Source organism: Mesocricetus auratus, unplaced genomic scaffold (genome assembly GCF_017639785.1).
Source record: "Mesocricetus auratus isolate SY011 unplaced genomic scaffold, BCM_Maur_2.0 Super-Scaffold_100676, whole genome shotgun sequence".
Lineage (NCBI taxonomy): Eukaryota > Metazoa > Chordata > Mammalia > Rodentia > Cricetidae > Mesocricetus > Mesocricetus auratus.
Genome location: NW_024429266.1, coordinates 15,604,402 through 15,625,101, shown reverse-complemented (window position 1 = coordinate 15,625,101; position 20,700 = coordinate 15,604,402). Strand labels below are relative to the sequence as shown.

General features: G+C 40.0%; 1 protein-coding gene across 1 annotated transcript in view; it reads left to right on the top strand.

Annotated features, from left to right (window-relative positions):
- Window positions 1–20,700, top strand: part of Catspere (catsper channel auxiliary subunit epsilon) — a 102,424-nt gene that overhangs the window by 26,557 nt on the left and 55,167 nt on the right. Inside the window, exons 6-9 of the mRNA XM_040737409.1 lie at window positions 68–92; window positions 5,839–5,916; window positions 14,694–14,800; window positions 16,830–17,322. Of these exons, the coding sequence (XP_040593343.1) occupies window positions 68–92; window positions 5,839–5,916; window positions 14,694–14,800; window positions 16,830–17,322 (703 nt within the window). The remainder of the gene's footprint in view (window positions 1–67; window positions 93–5,838; window positions 5,917–14,693; window positions 14,801–16,829; window positions 17,323–20,700) is intronic.

The window sequence follows — 20,700 nt, the reverse complement described above, 5'->3', positions numbered from 1 at the left end:
AAAACATAGCACTCTATCTAATGCTTACATGATGTTTATTAAAATGTATTTCTTTTTCTCCCAACAGAGACGTTATGGATAATTTAACCCAGGTAACTTTTTCAACTTTGCATACCCACATGTCATTACTGCATGTTTTACCTTTATCATTTATGTTTCCAGATGAGGAATTTCCCAAAGTACTTTTGCCATAAATTTTCCACAGAGTAGTAGTGTTCAAAGTATGTTTTGAAGACCTCTTATTTTGCAAGGGGCCCTAGTCAGGAAGTTCAACCATAAATTTACACAAGGTGGATTGCCCCCTATATTCTTCCATTAAATAGCAGAAACAGAGATGATTATTCACATGTCTTCTGTTGAAACGCCAAAAAAAATTTGAAACTATTAGCAGACATTTTGTTGGTTTTTCTTATTTGGTAAAATATGCTTCAATATATTCATAAAATATATGTTCACATTATGTATATAATATAGCATGTATCATGGCTTTATAAATTAGTATCATTGGATGTTCTCAGTTTTATTACATGGTACATTTAATAAGTCTAACCCACATAATACAGAAGCCTTACAAGAGCCAGGCATGGTTTGTAACCTGAGCAATCAGGAGGATGGTGCAGGAGAGTCAGGAATTTGAGGTCAGCTTGAGCTACAAAGCAAGATCTTATCTCAAAAAAACACTTTAAATTAATTTCTTAAAGGCTGGAGATGTAGCTTATTTGGTAGAGCACTTTCCTGGCTTGCTCCACATAAGCTGGGTGTGGTGGCTGGCCCATGCCTATAATATCAGCACTTCAGAGACAAAGGTCCAGAGTTCAAGGTTATCTTCAGCTATATGGTGTGTTTGATCAACTGACAATCTCAAATGCTATCAAGGAGACAGAACAATCAGTTTGGGGCTACCCAGCAAGACCCTGTCTAAAACACTATACCAAAAACCAAAGGAGACATAATTACAGTGAGGTAAAATATATGATGCATGAACTCTCTAATAATGCTTTTTTAAGTCTAGATTTTTCTAGCAATATGTAGTAACTGAGTTGACCACAAAAGTAGAGCATTTGGCAAGGCCAAATTCTACTAAAGATAGTGGGAAGAAAATTTACAAATATTTTGAAAGGTGCCAACAACAGATGGTCTCCTCTGAGTCTTTGCTAGCCTTTCAAGGGCAAATGATACTAACGATGTTCCAACAGATTATCACTGTCTGATCCCTAGCATCCCTTAACCTATGTGCTGGGCACACATGCAAGCAGGACAAGTCCCTGCCCTCATTACTGTGTCATTACAGCTTGTTTAAAAACATTATACAAAGCTGCTTATTCAATTTATAAATTCAGTATAATTCTAAAATCTTAAACTTGACACAGTTCCAAGAATTATCGACATCTTTTTTAAATATGCAAAAAATTAGAATAAAATAGCAACAAGAAGTATCAAAGGCAGTAGTGGCACTTGCTGTGATCCCCAGAACCCACTTAAATGTGGAAGGAGAGAAGCAACTCCACAAAATTGTCCTCTGACCTCCACATATGCACCATGACAAAACCACCAACCAGATACACACACATACATGCGCAATAATAAATAACATTTTAAACACATGTCTAGAAGACCTAAAACGATCATATTCTATTATGCATTAGTATTAGTATTATACAGCCCAGGAATCTGTCAGCATCATCTAGAATAGCATCAAAATAAAGAATATAAACTATCGTCACAGTACTTAGGAAATTATCACTAAGATTTTCCAAAAAGAAAGACTCCATCCCCATTTTTTTTTTGTTTTTTTTCCAAGACATGGTTTCTCTGTGTCTTTGGAGGCTGTCCTGGAACTAGCTCTTATAGACCAGGCTGGTCTCGAACTCACAGATATCCTCCTGCCTCTGCCTCCCAAGTGCTGGGATTAAGGGCGTGTGCCACCACTGCCCAGCTCCATCCCCATATTTAAGAGACTTAAGAACTACTAAAGAAGCAAATAAGAGAAGCCTGCCACAACATAACACAACAGCAGAGAAGCTAAGAGAAGCTCTCAAAGGCCAGGTACAGCTAAAACAATTACCAGGAGTCAGCAAATATTTAAATGCCACAAATAAATTTAATGTAATAATTATATTGCTAATACTATAGTTAATATCTCATACTGTATACCCATCTCAAACATACAGAGCATTTGGCAGGCTATCTCAATAAAGGAAAAAGAACTGAGATGATGGACCATGCATTCTGTAACAACTGGGCAATTAACTTAGGAATTAGTAATAGAATTACTTAGAAAATCTCTAGGTTGAAATTTTTGTTTTGTCTTGTTTTCCTCTCTCACTAGGCAACCCAAGCTGGTTTTGAACTTGCAATCCCCCTGACTCTGCTTCTAGATTGTTGAGATTATGGACATGTACTGTTGCACCTAGCCTCCACCTTAGGGAAATCTTCTAATGTGTGAGTGTTTTTGCCTTCATGTATGTCTGGGCACCATGCACATAGAGTGCCTTTTGAGGCCACAATAGGGTACCTGACTCCCTGGAACTGGAGTTGCAGATGGTTGTGAGCCACCATGTGAGAGCTGGGAAGTGAACCCAGCTCCTTTGAACAAGCTCTCAATGCTCTTAATCCCTGAGCCATCTCTCCAGCCTGAAAAATTACAAAGTATTTTGAACTAAATAATGACAGCCTCCAGGCAAATACAGAAGGACAAAGACAAGCATCCCCATCTTTACAACAGCCCAGAAGAAAAATGTACAAGGGAAATGAATATGGCCCTTAAACATAGGGAGAGACCCTCACATTTCCTCACAAGATAAACAGTCAAAAGACATCAAAATTCCATTTTTCATCTACCTGAGCAGTGCTGTCCAAGGAGCTACAAGGAAAAAGCTCTCACATATTGCTATGGAAGGTCTACCAAGATAACTGCTGTGCAGTAGTTGGGAAAATTACAATGTGGAGCCAGCAAGAAGACACAGTGTACGGGGCTGGGGGTATTGCCACACAGCTTGGCGACTTGGGTTGGATCCCTAGAAACCAAGTGTCCTCGTTAGCTTTAATTGTCAAATTGACACAGCCTACAGTCATCTGACAGGAAAGCATACACTGAGGAATTGCCTAGATCAGATTGGCCCATAGGCATGCTCATGAGGACCTGGACTGAGCATATGTTTGTATTAAAAGGAGGGAAGGTGGTATCTTTATTGGTTCTGCTGAAAGGTTTTCAGAACTTACAGAAATGGAGACAATAACTAACTGGTTCCCTGTAGGTGGGAACTGAGTGATGGGAAGGAAAGACATTTTGCTGTTGTTGTTCTATGTTCAGTGTAGTTTGCTTTGACCGTGTAAATAATTATTCAAGAAAAAATGAGGAAACAATGGGATCTGTTTCTATTGAACTGGCCATGTATGTCAAGTACTAAGGATAAGCTACAAACGATGTGCAGAGGATGATTTCATTTTCTGTAAAAGGTATGGAAGTGTGTAGGAAGGCTGCCATGTCTGTTTATGGCATAAAGATGTATGATAGTTAATACAGAATATTATCATTAGTTCCTTCAAAGTATAGAAAGATATTTTTAACCTCTCATGGACCTATGTATTATTCTAGTTACAAAAAACTACAAACACTGCTTTTGATGTTTTAAAATAGAAAATAATGAAAACTTTTTGCATTTTTAATTTTTATATGCATGCCTATTTTACCTACACATATGTCTGTGTGCCACTTGCATGCCTGGTGCCTACAGAGACAGAAGAGGGCATTGGACCCTTCAGAACTGCAGTTAGAGATAGTTGTCAGTCACCATATGAAGGCGGGGTTTTAAATGAGTTCACCAGACCCAAGATAAATGATAGGTAGGTATTTCTTAGGAAAGGACTCACACAGATAGGAGTAAATAACCGCAGAGGTCTTCCTGCTCCAGAAGATGCAGTTTCTGCTCTTCCAATGTTCTCTGCAGCCCAACAGAGAGTGTGCCAGCTCCTCCTTTACCCTAAGGGGTCAAGTCTACACCTGAAACCATGCCTGAAGGATGTGGCTACCACTACAAGTTCACCGGCAAGGCAAGATGCCACTACAATTCCTCTTTTTGTCTAAAGGTTTTAAGCCTGATACAAAAACTATATACAATGGTAACAAATATCAAGTATATTCCTGGAGAATGAAAGGTAAAAACATACCCAAACTAAGAACTACAACCAGCAAGAGCAACGTTGAGTAATACACACATTCTACATGTTCAGTTCCAGGATCTTGGCATATAACAGAGATTACTCCAATAGCTGTCCTAATCTGGAAAGTCTAAGTCTTGTACCTAGTATTTTCCATCTAAGATAAGAGAGGATATTAGCTGTGACAGTCTAGTCTTCAACCTCATCAAAGACCTGAGAAGGAAAATAACATTACTAGGGTAGGCAGGAAGTGCAAGCATGTGACTTCCTAGCAAGAAAAGACAGAAATGGCAGGCTACCTGGACAGTCACCCAAGGTCTCACAGTTACATCTGACTTGGCAAGGTTTAGCAGTCGCTTTAAGTTTATCTTCTGCTAGCCCAGTTAGGACAGCATGTCCAAAGCCAGCAGTCGAGGTGGGGGCAGTTCTTTGCCCAAAAGACCAGTAGCCAAGAAGAGAACGGATTCCAAATAGAGGGTCATTGGTGCCCATCATACTCGGGAATAGCTCGGTGCTGTCAGGAACAATTGTGCCTCATGTCAACAGAGTTCTAAATTATTAAAACATTTAAATGCCATATTCTGTAGGTATTTGAAGTGTTTGAAGATCAAATATCTATGTTGGGTACATCTCTGAGCACATATAGAACCTGACTAACATCATTAGGTATAAGAAGCATAGGCAACTATAATCTGTAATTCTCAGAAACATAATAGTTCAGTGACTGAAGCTTCCCAAAATGATTTTTAAAATCTTAAAAACCAATGTGTAGCATAAGGACAATGACCTCAAATTTGTAACTATATACATATATATATAAATCTCTAAAGCAGAGGTAGACCTGAAATGTCTTGACCAGAGGTAGAACTATATAGTGCAACATGATGAAATATCCTAAATTGTATCGATGTACAAAACATCTTAAGCATATATAGAAACATACATACATAGGATATGATAAAGATAGTTTTATATTTGTGTGCAAAGCATCGTAAACAGAAAGAAGAGCCTACATAGTATGAAAAATATACAAATTATCCAAAACAGGAATACAAAGTTAATTTTACATAAGTTTCAACATACAAGAATCTATAACAATGTAAGTTGTCTATAGCTAATAGTTGCTAAAATAGTTCACAGAAGATATGTTAATCTACATATATCCTATCCCATGCATACCCTTTAAACTTTTCTAAAAAAGATTCCCGAGTCTGACCACCATCTTCCATTCCCAACCCTACATAACTTAAAACCAACCCTAAGCAGGCGGATAATTATCCATTTTCTAGGGGGAAAAAAGCAAAAAACAATCTAAGCCAACTGTAGGTGCTGAGCCTTGAACCCAAGGTTCCTCTGAACAGCTAGTACTCTTAACCACTGAACTATTGCTCCAGGCCCAATAATGAAAACTTTGGAAATAGTTAAGAACATTTTGAGTGGGTTTGCCACAACAACAAAAGAAATTTGTATAAACTATAAGGAAATGCAAATTTTAATGTGTTTTTAATATTCTTTGGTAATTTTACATATTCATAGAATGCATTTTATTTATCCTCACCCTTATCCCTCCCCCTAAATACTCCAAGATTCACCTTCTATCCCCAACCCTTTCCAACTGTGTCCTCTTTTTTATTTAACCCACCAACCGATTTGTGCCTCTCACATTTTCTTTGATAGATTGTCACTTTATGGGTGTATGATCCAGAAAGTTCCAGCAAAGAAGAGTTGCAGGGGACTGCAATAAAACCTTCGACGGTAAGTACGAATATTATCTTAGGTCAGATCACACGGGCTACCTATCTTTTTTTGAGGACCGAGTGTAAACTATAATCAATGAATAGGATTCTAAGCTTCCTGAGGCCAGTTTAAAACACCCTTGTGGTTCCCTTGTTCAGCCTGGTCATTATAGGTATCTTGAACTTGCACTTGATCTCTACAATAGTTAATCTCTGTGTTGAGCAGTCTTCTCATCAGAGGGAAAAAGGTGGGCCATTCCTGTGTCTTAAGGATGTCCTGTGAGTATCTCCATTGGAGTCATGCTTTAAAAACATAGCTAAGATGTAACACAGCAAATGTGCCAGCCCTTCCTTGCATTTGTTACAAATTTACTGCTTTGGAGATTTAAGTTTTGTATTCTGTTACAACTAAAACATACTGAGAAATATTATCAGTATAGGCTATTGCTCTCTCATGAGCCTGCCGCTATCCTAGTGAGTAAGAAACAGGGGAGGGGGGTTGTTTGCATAAGATGTGTTGGGAGTGGGGACAGGGCAGGGCATGTGTAGAGAGACAAAAAGGCAGCTTTGTGGAATCAGTTCTCTCCTTCCACCTTTATTTGAACTCTGGGCGTTGAACTCAGGTTGCCAGGCTTATACTACAACCGGCTGAGCCCTCTCAGCAGCCCTAGGAGGTGTATTATGACCGGCCCCAGATCATTGGTCAATAACTCTTTCTAATCTTGCCTCAAACCCATTCATTGGCCTATTCATATCAGTGGTAGACATTTTATTTGTTAACTAACCTTCTGTTTCACGTTTATAGCTTCCTATTGTTTAACAATGTTTTCACATTTGTGTTCTAATTGAGCACAGTATTAATATTAAAATAGAAAATTAGTGTGCAATAAATTGTTACAATCACTCTTACCCTCCAGCCTGGTCCCACAGCCTCCTTTGAACCTCCAGATAAACACACGGATGCTATATTAATTATGAAACTGTTGGCCACTAACTAGAGCTTTTTATTGGCTAGCTCTGTCTTAATTATTAACCCAATTCTATTAATCTATGTGTTTCTACATGGTCTTCTCTTAGCAAAGAATGTTTCACTCATGTCCTCTATCCCAGGAATCACATGACAACTCCTCTCTGCCTCACTTCCCAGAATCCTCCACATCTCCTAGACCTGTCTATCTTGCTGCCCTATTGACCACTGCTGGGTCCTCTGGCAGGTGGGGAGAGGGCTGCTTTAGCCAGTCTCTTCCTGGGCCTGAGAGGGTTGGTGAGTGTCGACAACTCAGACCATTCACCCATTAGTTACGGGAAAAAATATACACTGAAGCAGAATCTCGATTTATTCCAACAGGCAGGAACTTATATAGGGCTGAGGTAGGGGATGAGAATCTTAGGATGGGGTAAGGTGATGTGAGGAGTAAGGGCCAAAAATATTCCACCAAGTAGGCAGGTAGCTAGGCAGGGGGCAGTCTTACATCAGGTCTGGCTTAGTTACCCCCACTTGGAGGTTACAAGTCAGAGACAGGTCGCCAAACTCTAGCCAGGCTCAGGAGGTTACACTGGGCCTCACATCCAAGCCTTTTTTAGGCCCAACAGGCCACAGCGTTTTTTATTCATCAACCAATAAGAGAAACATATGTACCAGAAGACATCTACATCAATAAATATTCTTGTTTCTTTATGATTAACAAATAAAATAGAAATATTAAAATATCAAGCTATTTATCTGGCCTTGAAATATAGGCACTTCATATGAAACTTTAAGAGTTTTTAAAATACAAGGTTCACATATTCTTACCTTTCATTCATTTGTTAATAGTTTTTATTTAAAATGATTTTACATTTATATAATTGTTGTAAAGATAGTTTATTATAATATTATTATCTATTATCTTACGCTTGTATATTGGTCACAATTTATGAAATATTGCTACGTTGTTACTAGGTGAAGTTCATATTGGTCTTTCCTTGGTTTTCCCCAATACTCCCTTTTTCTTTTCGCGATTACCATCATTTGGTTGCCCAGTTTCCTCTCAGGTGCTCCTTTGTTGTAATAGTATCTACAGGCTTTTTATGACCTCAACAATTTTGAAGATTCCTGGTCAGGTACTGTGGAGAATGTCAATAAGCTGCTATTTACCTGAAATTTTTCTCATAATGAGACTGGAGTTAGACATCTCGAGGAGAAATGCCACAAACTTCCAGAGCTGTTGTCATCATTTCATTGAGGGTCTATCCTATCAATGTGGCCTGGTAGTATCTGTGTGTGTGTGTGTGTGTGTGTGTGTGTGTGTGTGTGTGTGTGTGTGTGTGTGTGTGCACTGCTTGACAGAGCATGCATGTGGAGACCAGAAGGCAATTCTGCTTCTACCATGTGTCACCCAAGGACTGAACTCAGGTCATCAGTTTTGGTGGCAAGTGCCTTTATCCCCTGAACTATTTCTTGGGTTCACACTCCACTTTCTTAAAGCAGAAGTTTACGTAATTTTTTAAATAATTTTTTTCTGTATGGAAGATTTATGTGATACTCTGGCTCATTTATTTGCCCAATGCTTTGTTTATATTGGTACAGACTTGCGTACTTATTCCATGGTCTTGGGTTATAACACGACACTGCATATTCACTAGAACCCACTCATTAGATCGTGTATCCCTTCTGACATTCCTACCATTGGTTAGATTTGGTCTGATTTTACCCCCCCTTTTTTTTTTACACTTTGGCACTCTAAGGTTCTCCAAAACCATCTTACAGACTGCATTAGGAATCAAGATCTGCTTGTAAGGATATGCACTGATAATTTGGTGGTTTGAAAAGAAGGGCCTCCAATTAGCTCAAGTATTTGAATGCTTGGTCATCAGGAAGTGGCACTACTTGAGAAGGATTAGGAGGTGTGGCCTTTTTGGGGTAGGTATTACCTTGTTGGAAGAAGTATGTCACTGGAGGTAGGCTTTGAGATTTCAAAAGTCCAAACCAGGCCCGGTGGCTCTCTCTTCCCGCTGCCTATGAATCTGGACATAGAACTCTCAGCTACTACTCCAGCATCATGTTTGTCTGCATCCTGTCATCCTCCCCACTGTGATGATAATGGACTAAGCCTCTGAAACTGTAAGCAAGCCCCACCGAAATGCTTTCTTTTGAGGAGAAAGGAGTATAGGAGCCAGAGGGGTCAAGGCTCACACAGTCAACTAACCTGGGCTCCCGGGGGCTTGCAGAGACTGACAATCAGAGAACCTGCATGGGTCTGACCTAGGCACCCTGCAAGTATGTTACAGTTGTGTAGTTCAGTCTTCTTGTGGGATTCCTAACAGGAGTAACAGGGGCCATTTCTGAATGGCTTTTGAACCCTATTCCTCCTACTGAGTTGCCTTGCAAAGCCTTAATACATGGGTAGTTCTGAACCCCAAAATCATCCAAGAAACCCATTCTGATGCAAAAGCAAAGAGTCTTTCATTGTTTAATGAGTTAACTCCACATGGTGGGTCCTAGCAAGAAGGACCCCCAAGGGGCTGCAAGGTGGGGAATATATTGGGTAGAACCAGGGGAGTGTCTAGGGGTCTGCAACAGTCTCAGGATTGGTGCGCTTCCAGGCCTGGGAGGCCTGTCCGGTGTTGACTGGTCAACTGGTTGCTATGAGTTATAGACCCTGCTAGGGCAGTTGCTATGCTCTGCACATCACTATTATGACACTTTTACCATAAAGCATATCCAGAGCCCGACAGCTAACTTGTGACTGGTTCCTTGCCACGTGGAGGATATCTGACCTAGGATAACTCCTGCAAGGTCTGAAGGCCGGAAACTAAGCACACGTGTTGAGTCAGGGGCCTTTGTCTTGTTAGGTCTTTTCTGTAGCCTGTCATGGCTGCTAAAGCAGGGGACTGGGTGAGGGTCTGGTCCCTTCAGGTAGGTGCTTAGTCATACTGCAACTTGATATGCCATGTTTTATTGATACTCAGAGAGACCTTCCCTCTCCTGGGGGAAGATGGAAAAAGAGTGGGAGTGGGAGTTGGGAGTGGGGAGGGAATAGAGGGAGGAACTAGGAGGGGAGGATGTGGGGGAGGCTGTGGCCAGGATATAAAATAAATAGATGAATAATAAAGAAAGAGAAAGAGGGAAGGAGGGGAGAGAGGAAGGGAAGGAAGGAAGGAAGGAAGGAAGGAAGGAAGGAAGGAAGGAAGGAAGGAAGGAAGGAAAAAAATTATGCAGGTGAGGGAGTTGCCATGGTCATGATGATGTCTTTCCACAGCAATAGAACAGTGACCAAGATAGACGTTGCTACCCCGGAGTGGGTTTATGCTGTGACAGGCCTGACCATGTGCTGCTTGTTGGCAGAATGCAAACTTTGGGACTTTGGACTAGAAAAACAGTTGAATGTTTTAAGCAGGATTTAACAGGCCATATTAGTAGGAGCATGAAAGACAGTGGTGCTGAGAGCCATATAGATTATGACAGCCCAACTCAAGAAATTTCAGAGGAGAAGAATATTATTATTAAGTAGCTTAGGGACCATTCTTCTGATATTTTGGTAAAGAATGTAGATGCTTTCCCCTTTTCTGAAAAATCTGCCTGAGGCTAAATTGAAGCGTTTTTGGACTGATAGTATTGGCAGAGGGATTTCAAGACAGCCTAGTATTGACTCTGTTGTGTGTTTATTAGTGGTCTCTTTTATGCAGATCTAAAATGAAAAGGAGCAAGCTGAGCAAGAAAAAATACAAAGTGTACAGTTTGAGGAGAAAAGGTGCACCAGAAAGTATAATGGAGCTAAGTCCAATGCTCAATGAGAGAAAAGTTTAGAAAAAAAACCTGATGCTATATGGAATAAAGGGACTGGTGACCTCAGCGCAAGACCCCACACAGCTAAACTTCCAACTTGTGAAAATGAACTAAAGAAAATTAAGAAGTAAAGAAAACCATCAACAACAGAAAGGTGATGCAGACGTGACTGAATGTGAGAGCCATGTTCTAGCCCTAGCAGGCAACAGAACTTGGCATCCTCAGCCATGTGATTCTTGATTTAGAATCAAGGATACAAAAAAGCAGCTGTAGACTTTCCCTCCATAGATAAGGAAAGCTGCTAAAGCCAGGCATGTGTCAGGGGTGTCATGGCATGGAAACCTAGAGAGTGCATTGCATGAAGCTATGAAGGTGAAGCCTGGATTGCCTTGATGTTTGAGATACCAGGTGTATAAACAAGGAAAGATGCTAACAGGAAGAGGAACCAGTTCAAGAGAGAAAAGTGTGTTGCAGTCAACAAAGCTGGAGGAAGTTGGAGATCTGAAGAGTTCTTTGTTATCAGACATGGAGATGCAGAATTTGGAGTTTACCTTGCTGGTTTTCATTCTTGTTTTGTGTCAGTATTTCCTCACTATTCTTCCTTTCCTCACTTTGGTAATATATATGCTGTATGCCATTGTATGCTGGAAGTATGTAATATGCTTTTTGATTTTGATTTTATGGTGGCCACTGTTAGAAAAGTCTCAGAGACTTTGGACTTTCAAGCAGTGTGGAGACTGTGAAGGCCTCTGGGGACTTTGAGATTGGACTAAATGCATCTTGCATTATGATATAGCTATAAGCCTATAGGGGCTAGGGAGAGGAATGTGGTGATTTGAATAAGAATGTCCCCTAGGCTCATATATTTGAATGCCAAGTCACCAGGGAGTGGCACTACTGGAAAAGGACTAGAAGGTGTAGCCTTGTTGGAGTTGGTGTGACCTTGTTGGAGGAAGTGTGTTATTGGGAGTGGGCTTTGAGGTTTTAGAAATCCAAGCCAGAAAAAAAAATCAAGCCAGGCCCAGTGTCATTAACCCAGATATAGAACTCTCAGCTCCTTCTCCAATACCTTGTCTGACTGCATCCTGCCATACTTCCCAACATGATAATAATAGACTAGATCTCTGAAACTGTAAGCAAGCCCCAACTAAATGCTTTCTTTTGTAAGAGTTTCCGTGATCATGATGTCTCTTCATAACAACAGAACACTGACTAAGACAGTAGTGGTGTCCTATCTTACCTGGTAGAACAAACATATGTCACTGTCCTAATCCATGCAACATATGCCCACATATATGTACAAATTTTTCTATGTATCTGTAGCATGTTAAGCTACTCTCCAACTTAAATCTATTATTACATGAATCATTTGACCCTCTAGGCTTGTTATCTGCAATTTAACAGTGAATCAACCTTGAACTGGAGAGATGACTCAGCAGTTAAGAGTACTGGCTGCCCTTCCAGAGGGCCTGGGGTTTTCTTCCAGCACCCACATGGCATCTCACAACTATCTAACCCCAGTTTCTTGGGCCAATGCCTTCTTCTAGCCTCTGTGGGTGTTATTCACAGATTGTGGGGACCCCTCTAAGACCACCACAGAGACTGAATCCATATACAAAAGCAAGGAGCCTTTATTCAAGCTCCTGTCCAATGCAATGGTGAAAGCAGAGAGCCCTGGGCCCAGTTGGGGTAGAGTTTTCATCAGAGCAGAGGTTGGGATAAGGGGATTTCCAGGCTCTAGGACCCCTGATTGGCTGATATTTGTCTAGGGGTGTTTTGGCAAAAAGGGGAAAGGTGTGAGCTGGGCTCAGGGGCATCTGCTATCTATAATGGTAGGAAATGTTTGGAATATCAGGCACTTCCCCCTTAGGTTGGAATGTTAGATATTTTCCCCCTGGATGCTGATTGGCCTATTCCTGGGTGGTGTCAGTTTGTGGTTTCTCCTGGAATGAGGTGCTGCCTTACAGTAAACCAAAACTCAGGCCTACTCCCTGGCTGGTTTTTTATTAAGCCTGTCATGGCAGCTGTGTGACTAAGGGGCCTGATTAGCTTTTAACAAAAGAAGCAGATTTATTTTCTACCATTTCCAAGGCTAGACATCCAGATTTCATTTCTGGTGTCAGCTTTCCCTGTGACTTATAGATTATACATGGTAGTAGAATTTGATTTGAACAAGATTTGTTCTTTTGTAACTGACTTTCTTCACTTGGTACAAGATCTTCATGTATTTTTTTTTTTTTCCTTTTTAAGGCTGAGATATAGTCCATTGCACCACATGGCAAATTTTGTTTGTCCTTCAATGACAGTTGGCTCCTTTCTACCTTGGGGCTATTGTGACCCATGCTGGTAATTCTGCTTTACATTTTTTTCAGAAACCCTGTTGACCACTTACATGATCATCTTTGGGAAAAAAATGTCTTTTCAAGTCTTTGTTCATTTGTGATCATGTTCTTTTGGAATCTCTGAGCTCTCTACATATTCTGAATGTTAATATCATATACAAGATGTGATTTACAAATATTTTCTTTCACCTGTGGATTGTCTTTTTACCTTGTTTTCATTTTTATTGTTTGCTTGTTTGGTTGGGGTTTTTTTGTTGCTTTTTGTTTTGTTTTGTTTTGGGGATTTTTTGTTGTTGGTTTGGGAGGCTTTTTGTTGTTGTTGTTGTTGTTTTAGTTTGGTTTTTCAAGACAGGGTTTCTCTGTATAGCCCTGGCTGTCCTGGAACTCACTCTGTAGACCAGGCTGGCCTTGAACTCACAGAGATCTGCCTGCCTCTGCAGGTGTGCCACCATACCCAGCTGGTCTTTTTATTTCGTTGATGGTATCCTTTGGTGCACAAAAACTTTTAACTTCAGTGAAGGATGTTTTCCTTTCTATGGACAGCATCCATTTCTTTTATTTTCTTTTTTTAGTTAGTTTTTTATGTATGTGAGTACAGGTGACCATGAAGGCTAGAGGACTGTGCTGTAAGGAGAGAAAAGATTCAAATTCTGGAGACCTTCAGTAGAGCAGGGGAAAAGTGGAGGTATTGGCATCAATGAAATGCTTCAGATGGGACGATCACCCCAGTGTATTAGATGCTGACAGATTTTTTTTTTAATTCTGGGACCACTAAGGTTAGTCAGTCAGTAAAGTTTCTTGCTGCCAAGCCTGAATAGCCTGCGTTCAATCCTGGGAACCCAGGCGGAGGAAGGACAGACCTGACTCTCTCAAATTGCCCTGTGACCTCTACATGTGTACCATGGCAATGTGTACCTCTTACCCACAACAGAAACACAAAATAAAATATTAAAACTCAGGTTTATGTATTCAGGACCCCTGTAGTCTTCATTCACATAGAATTCTAATAGTGCAAAAATGTTTTCAATGTGTTGGAAACTTTATTATGGCTTATATTAATTTATAGGCTGTACTAAGTACTGTATTGCTGAACTATACCCCTATTCTGTGACATTTATAATTCATAAAATTCTTATGGGGAGGAAGCTAGATGGTTGAAAGAAACAAAAATAAATCTTGAAAGCATGTTGAATGTATAAGAATAAACAATATCTTAACTAAAAGAAAAAATTTAACACATCATTAAATACATGAAAGCACTTCCAAATATCTTGGGCTATTGTTACAATCACTCTTTACCACCAGCCTGGTCCTGCAGCCACCTTGGGGCCCCCAAATAAACACACAGATGCTATATGAATTATGAAACTATTGGCTGATGACTAGGGCTTCTTATTTGCTAGCTCTGTCTTAAATATTAACCAAATTTTATTAATCTAATTATTTTTACATGGTCTTATCTTACCGGAGAATGCCTGACTTGTGCCCTCTCTTCCCGGGAATCACATGATGACTGTTCTCTGCCTACACTTCCCAGAATCCTCCTTATCTCCTAGACCTGCCTATCTTACTGCCCTATTGGCCAGTGTTTTATTCATCAACCAATAAGAGAAACATATGCACAGAAGACATCCCCATCAGGTTATGAAAATAATAAGAGAGAAACTTTTATCTGTTTTTTTTCAGAATTCCAGAATACTAACCAAGTTGTTGAACACCCTGGGACAGTGCCCTTTTATTCACACAACAGTGAAGAGAAGAGTCTATGTCCCAGATTCCTTCAGACCGGAGGGGTATTTAATTTTTTAATTCATCTTTAATTTAAAATCAGAAGCTTTAAACGAGATTTGAAAATATTAGTGGACTTTTGTAAATGTATCTGACATGTGATTTCCAGGGTAAGAATTCCTTTATGATATAGGAAAAATAAATTTTTGTATTAATTCCAACTGATGATCAATTCAGAAAATACCAGTCAGATTCTTGGATGATGATGTCACTGTTTGTTTAAAAACCTAACCCTCAATCTAAAAGCCTCACTAGGGGTTACCATGTCCTAAATGTTCCTTGCTCAGCCATGAAAGCAGTGTCGATGGATATAACAGTCACTGCCTCCCCTAGCGCTCATCAACACTGCCATCCTCCTATCCATAAGTCTAACCAGAAAGACAACATCTGTTAGTTAAGAAAGGTAGATCATCACAAGGTATACACAGGCCTTTTTAACCTCCTGAGCACCTAGGCACAGGCAAGTCACTTGTAACTAAGGAATACAATCACTGTCTTCAACAAGGGAACAGAGATGTTCTCACAGAGGCGAACCCAGGTGGCTGTGTGACACAAGGTCAGACTCACTCAGTAGGAGAGGGAGTAGGGAGTGCTTTCCTGAAAGTTGAGTGACCACATCAGGGAGTGTGGATGGCGGGTGATGTGTGTAACAGTCTTTAAACTGGGAACTGAGAGAACAGACCAATTCAAAGAGATGCAGAGAACTGCAATGGATAGGTACAGTAAGAAGTGTAAGAAGTGCCACTCAGAGCTTCAAAGGAATAAGCCAGAACTCAAATTCTTCCTGCTTTTATAACGCTTGGGAACTGGGAAGGTAGGAGAAACCATCCCTATAAAACCAAGCTGAAGGCCTTTTCTGATGTAGTAGAAGGGTGGGAAACTTTTTGATAACATGTTCCTTTTCTGTATTTGTTTGTTTGCTTGTTTTTGCTTTTTTATTTTGTTTTTCAAGACAGGGTTTCTTTGGTTAGCCTTGGCTGTCCTAGAACCCACTATGTAGACCAGGTAGAGTCCTCTAACTCACAGAGATCCACCAGCCTCTGCCTCCCAAGTGCTGGGATTAAAGGTGTGCACCACCACTGCCCAGCCTGTTCCTATTTTTAAGAAGCTTTGTTGAACAATAACTTACATGCCATTTAATCCACCATTTTTTTTTTTTGGTTTTTATGAGACAGGGTTTCTCTGTATTGTTTTGGAGGCTGTCAGTCCAGCCCGGCCTCGAACTCATAGAGATCCGCCTGCCTCTGCCTCCTGAGTGCTGGGATTAAAGGCGTGCGCCACCACCACCCGGCTTAATCCACCATTTTAAACTGTGGTTCACACTGATTCAGAGAGCTGGGTACATTCACACTTGTCCATCCAGTGCCACTATTACACAAACATGACACATGGTTTACTCTAAAGTTGATTAGCAGCTGCTGTCTATAATGCTTCCAGGAGCATCTGTGAGCAGATTTTCAGTTGACAATGTGTTTTGTTTCTCCTCGATATATATAAAGGAGTGAGACTTCTGAGTCATATGGTATCTTCCACATTTGATTTTTGAGGAATGGCTAAACTATGTATTCTAAAGTCACTGCCCCATTCGTATCTTCCTCAGTAGCACATAAGGTTTCCTGTTTCTCTATATCCATTGCATAATACCCATTATTGTCTGCTTCATATATTAATAGCCATAGAAGGACTCATTGATGCAACTAATAAGTGTGGTACAGTTAACTCCGGAGGTAAGAAGGAAGGCATAGTTAAGGGATGTGCCTTCATCTGCCACATCAGAAAGCAGCAAGTGATGTGTAAAACTATATGTTAAGAAAGAGGGAGATGTGATTGTTTATTTGGAGTTAGAAAGACACACTGCAGAAGAAAGAACATCAAGTCAAGATTATTTTCCTCTTTCAGAGTGAAGAATAAAAATGGAGCCATGCAGCTTTTGTTGATAAAAGCTTAGGGCTTTTAAAATGCATAAACTATGCAAAATGAATCAGAGGAATGGGAGATCATTTTTTCTTCTCTTTTTCATTTTTCTCTCCTTAGAACCTGGGACATTCATTTGCCAATGTCCTCAGATGATATAATGAAAGAGATTAAAGGAAACAAAGTGGCTTTCCAAGATTGCTTCATTTCAAACCTCATGATCTTGCTGACCTTTCCCAAGATCACCATGGCCGAGATCAGTGGAGATTTACCGCTCACTCTGCCGACTGGCAGTCCATTACTGTCTACCTGGAGTTCCTGCATGCCTACATTTACTGTCCTGGTCACTGACCATGAAACCTTCCAATCAAATGATTCCTTCCGTACCTGGACCAGAATAAGAGTCCCCCCAGGTATCCTGAGTGATGCTGAAAGACACAATGTGACTGATGTGGCCTTATTTAACAATGGAATTATGTTTCTAATAAATGGTGCTGTTTACTTAAAAACTGAGAAAACATTTCAAAAACTGGACTCAAGTAAAGGTCTTCCTAAAACCGAAATTATTGGCATTACAAGAAGAAGATGGTGTCAGATCAGATATTTATTTAAGGTTAGTGAAAGATGATATATGTGAGTATGCATGTTATCAACATATATTTAAATATATTACTATAATGTTTGTTCAGTAATAGATCAGGAGCTTTACTAAGCAGCTTTTTGCCTGGTTATTGTTTCTCCAAGACAAGTACTAACCTCACTTACCTTCTAAGATCATACAAGATCCAGCATGTTCAAGCTCATATAGGTCTACAGACAGTTATTTAAAGATGTAAACAGCTGTATTTCTCAGATTCAAGTTTTCTGAGGTCTCAGCAGTAAAGATGCATACCTAGTGACAAAGAAAAAAAAATCAATCATGTATGCTATCATGCAGAACAATGCAGTCAAACTGTGGAGACAAAAGTTTCCCTGTATATGTTCCCCCAAGACTCTGTGTGCTTTCAAAAGTTAATCAAATTACCACAATATTTGGATAATGGATATCAAAACATTCTCACTACAAAACATTAATATTACACAAAAATGTAAATGTTCTTTTAACTACATTGTTGGGCTCCTAAAGAAATATGGTATAGCAAAATCAAGTACGTGAGTTGAATACTAAGATGTATGAAATAGCCAAGCTGACCAGGAAGGATAGGTCTGAATGATGTGTGACTACAGTTTCAGTTACCTTGAATCCTGGACAGTAGGGGTGAGCTATTCCTGGTAGCAAGATGGAGCAGGGCTTTCTTACAACGTTTTCTACTTAAGTCCTGGATGCTGTAACACCCACTTCATAAACACTCGTAAAGCATTTTATAAATCCACAACACAGAACTCAGCAAGCTGCTCCCCACCTTGGGGCAGTCCACTCTACTCTCTCTGTTTAGCTTTACCATCTACACTGATGCTTTAGGAATGAGCCTCCACTTAACCTGTGTCTTGACTGAATTCATTCTTTCAAGAAGACAAGAATCAATGAACCACTCCCATCCCCACCTCCTACCCCCCCCACACAACACACACACCTCCCTGAAACATCCCCACAGTAAGAGAAATTCTAGGAGGAAAAAAAGCTGTCCCAACATACTGGCTCAGAGGAAGTTGCAAATTCCAACATGTTAAGCCATCCTCAGGGCTGACCTCCAGCAGTCAGATGCCAGGAGGCAAAGACTTAGGAGAGAGCAAAGAGGGGAATCTGGAACAAACTTTTTTTCATAAAATAATGGCCTTCAAATTGGCCCTAACACATCCAAACCTATGTCAGCCTTCATAACAGAAAGAGAAGGGACTAGAGAGTTGGCTTAGCAGTAAAGAGAACTGACTGCTCTCCCAGAGGACCTGAGTTTGATTCCCAGCACCCACATGGCAGCTCAGAACCATCTGTAACTCTAGTCCCAAGGGATCCAACACCCTCTTTTGACCTCCTTAGGCATCAGGCATGCACATGGGTGCACAGACATATATCTGTGCAAAACACTGATACACATAGAATGATAAAATAAATAAATATAAAAAAATTAAATGTTCTAAACCCTAGAATACTTTAAAATGAAGGTTATATTTAAGAATATACATGCATACACATATATGCATGTAACAACAATTAATGGAAAAGAGGTCACAAATGTGAAAGAGAGAAAGAGGGGGATATAGGAGGATTTGGAAGAAAAGGGAGGGGGGAAATGATGCAATTATGTTATAATCTCGAAAATAAAAGAACTATTTTTTAAAGTGTTTCCCTCTGGGTTTCCTAAATAGTCAACTCATGGTCATTTAGGAGTTTGAATTCACAGTATTGATGTGGGTTACTTACATGAGAGACCTGAAAAGGAAACTCTGTTGAGTAATTATCTTTATCAAGTTGGGGGTCATCTTTATTGTTAATTGGTGGTGAAGGCCCAGACTAAAAGTAGCCAGTACCATTTCTTAGGTTTAGGTCAAGAACTGCGTTAAATGTGGGTGAGGGCTGAATACAGGTTTGCATGCATGCCTTCTGTCTCTGCTCTCGACTGTGGATGTGACAGTGCTTCAAGCTCCTGCCTTGACTTCCCTACAAGACAGACTGTAACCTGGGATTGTGAGTCCAATAAACCCCAAACCCTCCTCCCATGGAGTTGCTTTGGTTAGGGTTTTTGGTCATAGAAATTGGGAAGACAAATTTCTGTATTAGAAAAGATGTCTCAAAGCAAACACCTGTTTCCACATTAGAGAAGTAGCTGAGGACTGGGAAGGGATGCCACAGTAGGGTCTTTCTTCTATCATATATCAATGTCAATATTGATTTTAAAAGCTTTAGTAATTACAAAATATCTACAGCAGACTTTTTTTTTGTAGTGGTTCTGCCTTAACCAAACTTTGGCGTATCAGATCTTGTAACATTTCAACGCTTAGTGGGAATAAAGTGGCATTTCGCCTTAATCTTTATAGACATCCTTTTTTTTTCTTTCACAGTGCCAGGGTTAGAACCCAGGTCCTCACACCCAGCCCCTAGCTTTTATATATTTCTTTTTTTTTTTTTTTTTTTTTTGGTTTTTACGAGACAGGGTTTCTCGGTATTGTTTTGGAGGCTGTCGGTCCAGCCTGGCCTCGAACTCACAGAGATCCGCCTACCTCTGCCTCCCGAGTGCTGAGATTAAAGGCATGCGCCACCACCGCCCGGCCTGCTTTTATATATTTCTTGCTCATGTGTTTCTTCTCTTTAACCACCACCCATTGTTTTGTGGTTTTTTGGTGTGTGTTGTTGTTGTTTTTTTTTTTAATCCATGGGAATAATCTCTGCCTTTGAGTAGAGCCTATCTAGATGTAGTGTTAACTGTTGCTACGGCTGGATTAAGACTACTATTTGGAAGGCTGGAGAACTTGTTTGGTGGTTAAGAGTGCTTGCTGCTGGATCAGGAGGATTAGAGTTTGGGTCCTAGCACCTACAATAGACAGTTCTCAAAAGCCTGCAGTCCTGAGTACTGAGAGATCAATGTATTTGTTTGACCTCTCTGGGTACCCAAACATCTGTGAGCATATACTCATACAGTATATGCTTCTTTTCCCTCTACCAGGGGTTGAATCTATGCCCTCATGCATCCTTATCAATCATTCTAGCACCGAGCCACCTCCCAACAGCAACATTTGTTTTTTTTCTATCTATCCCATCAGTTGTTTCTCCATTCCTGCCTCATTCTAAATGGACTGTAATTTTTTTAGCATGTTAATGTTGTCTCATATAGACTTTTTAAAATAGAAACTATTTTTAGTGGCTATATTGAATTTTATAATAACCATCTTTAAGTTATCAGAGTTTAATTTTAAGTAATATACTATGTTACAACATTGTAGGACCTTATGACTGTGTCTTTGTAGTTAGTTATACACAAATCCTTTGTATGGTCTCATATTTTATTTCTAAATAATCAATAAATCTCATAACACACTGTCAATATTACACTTT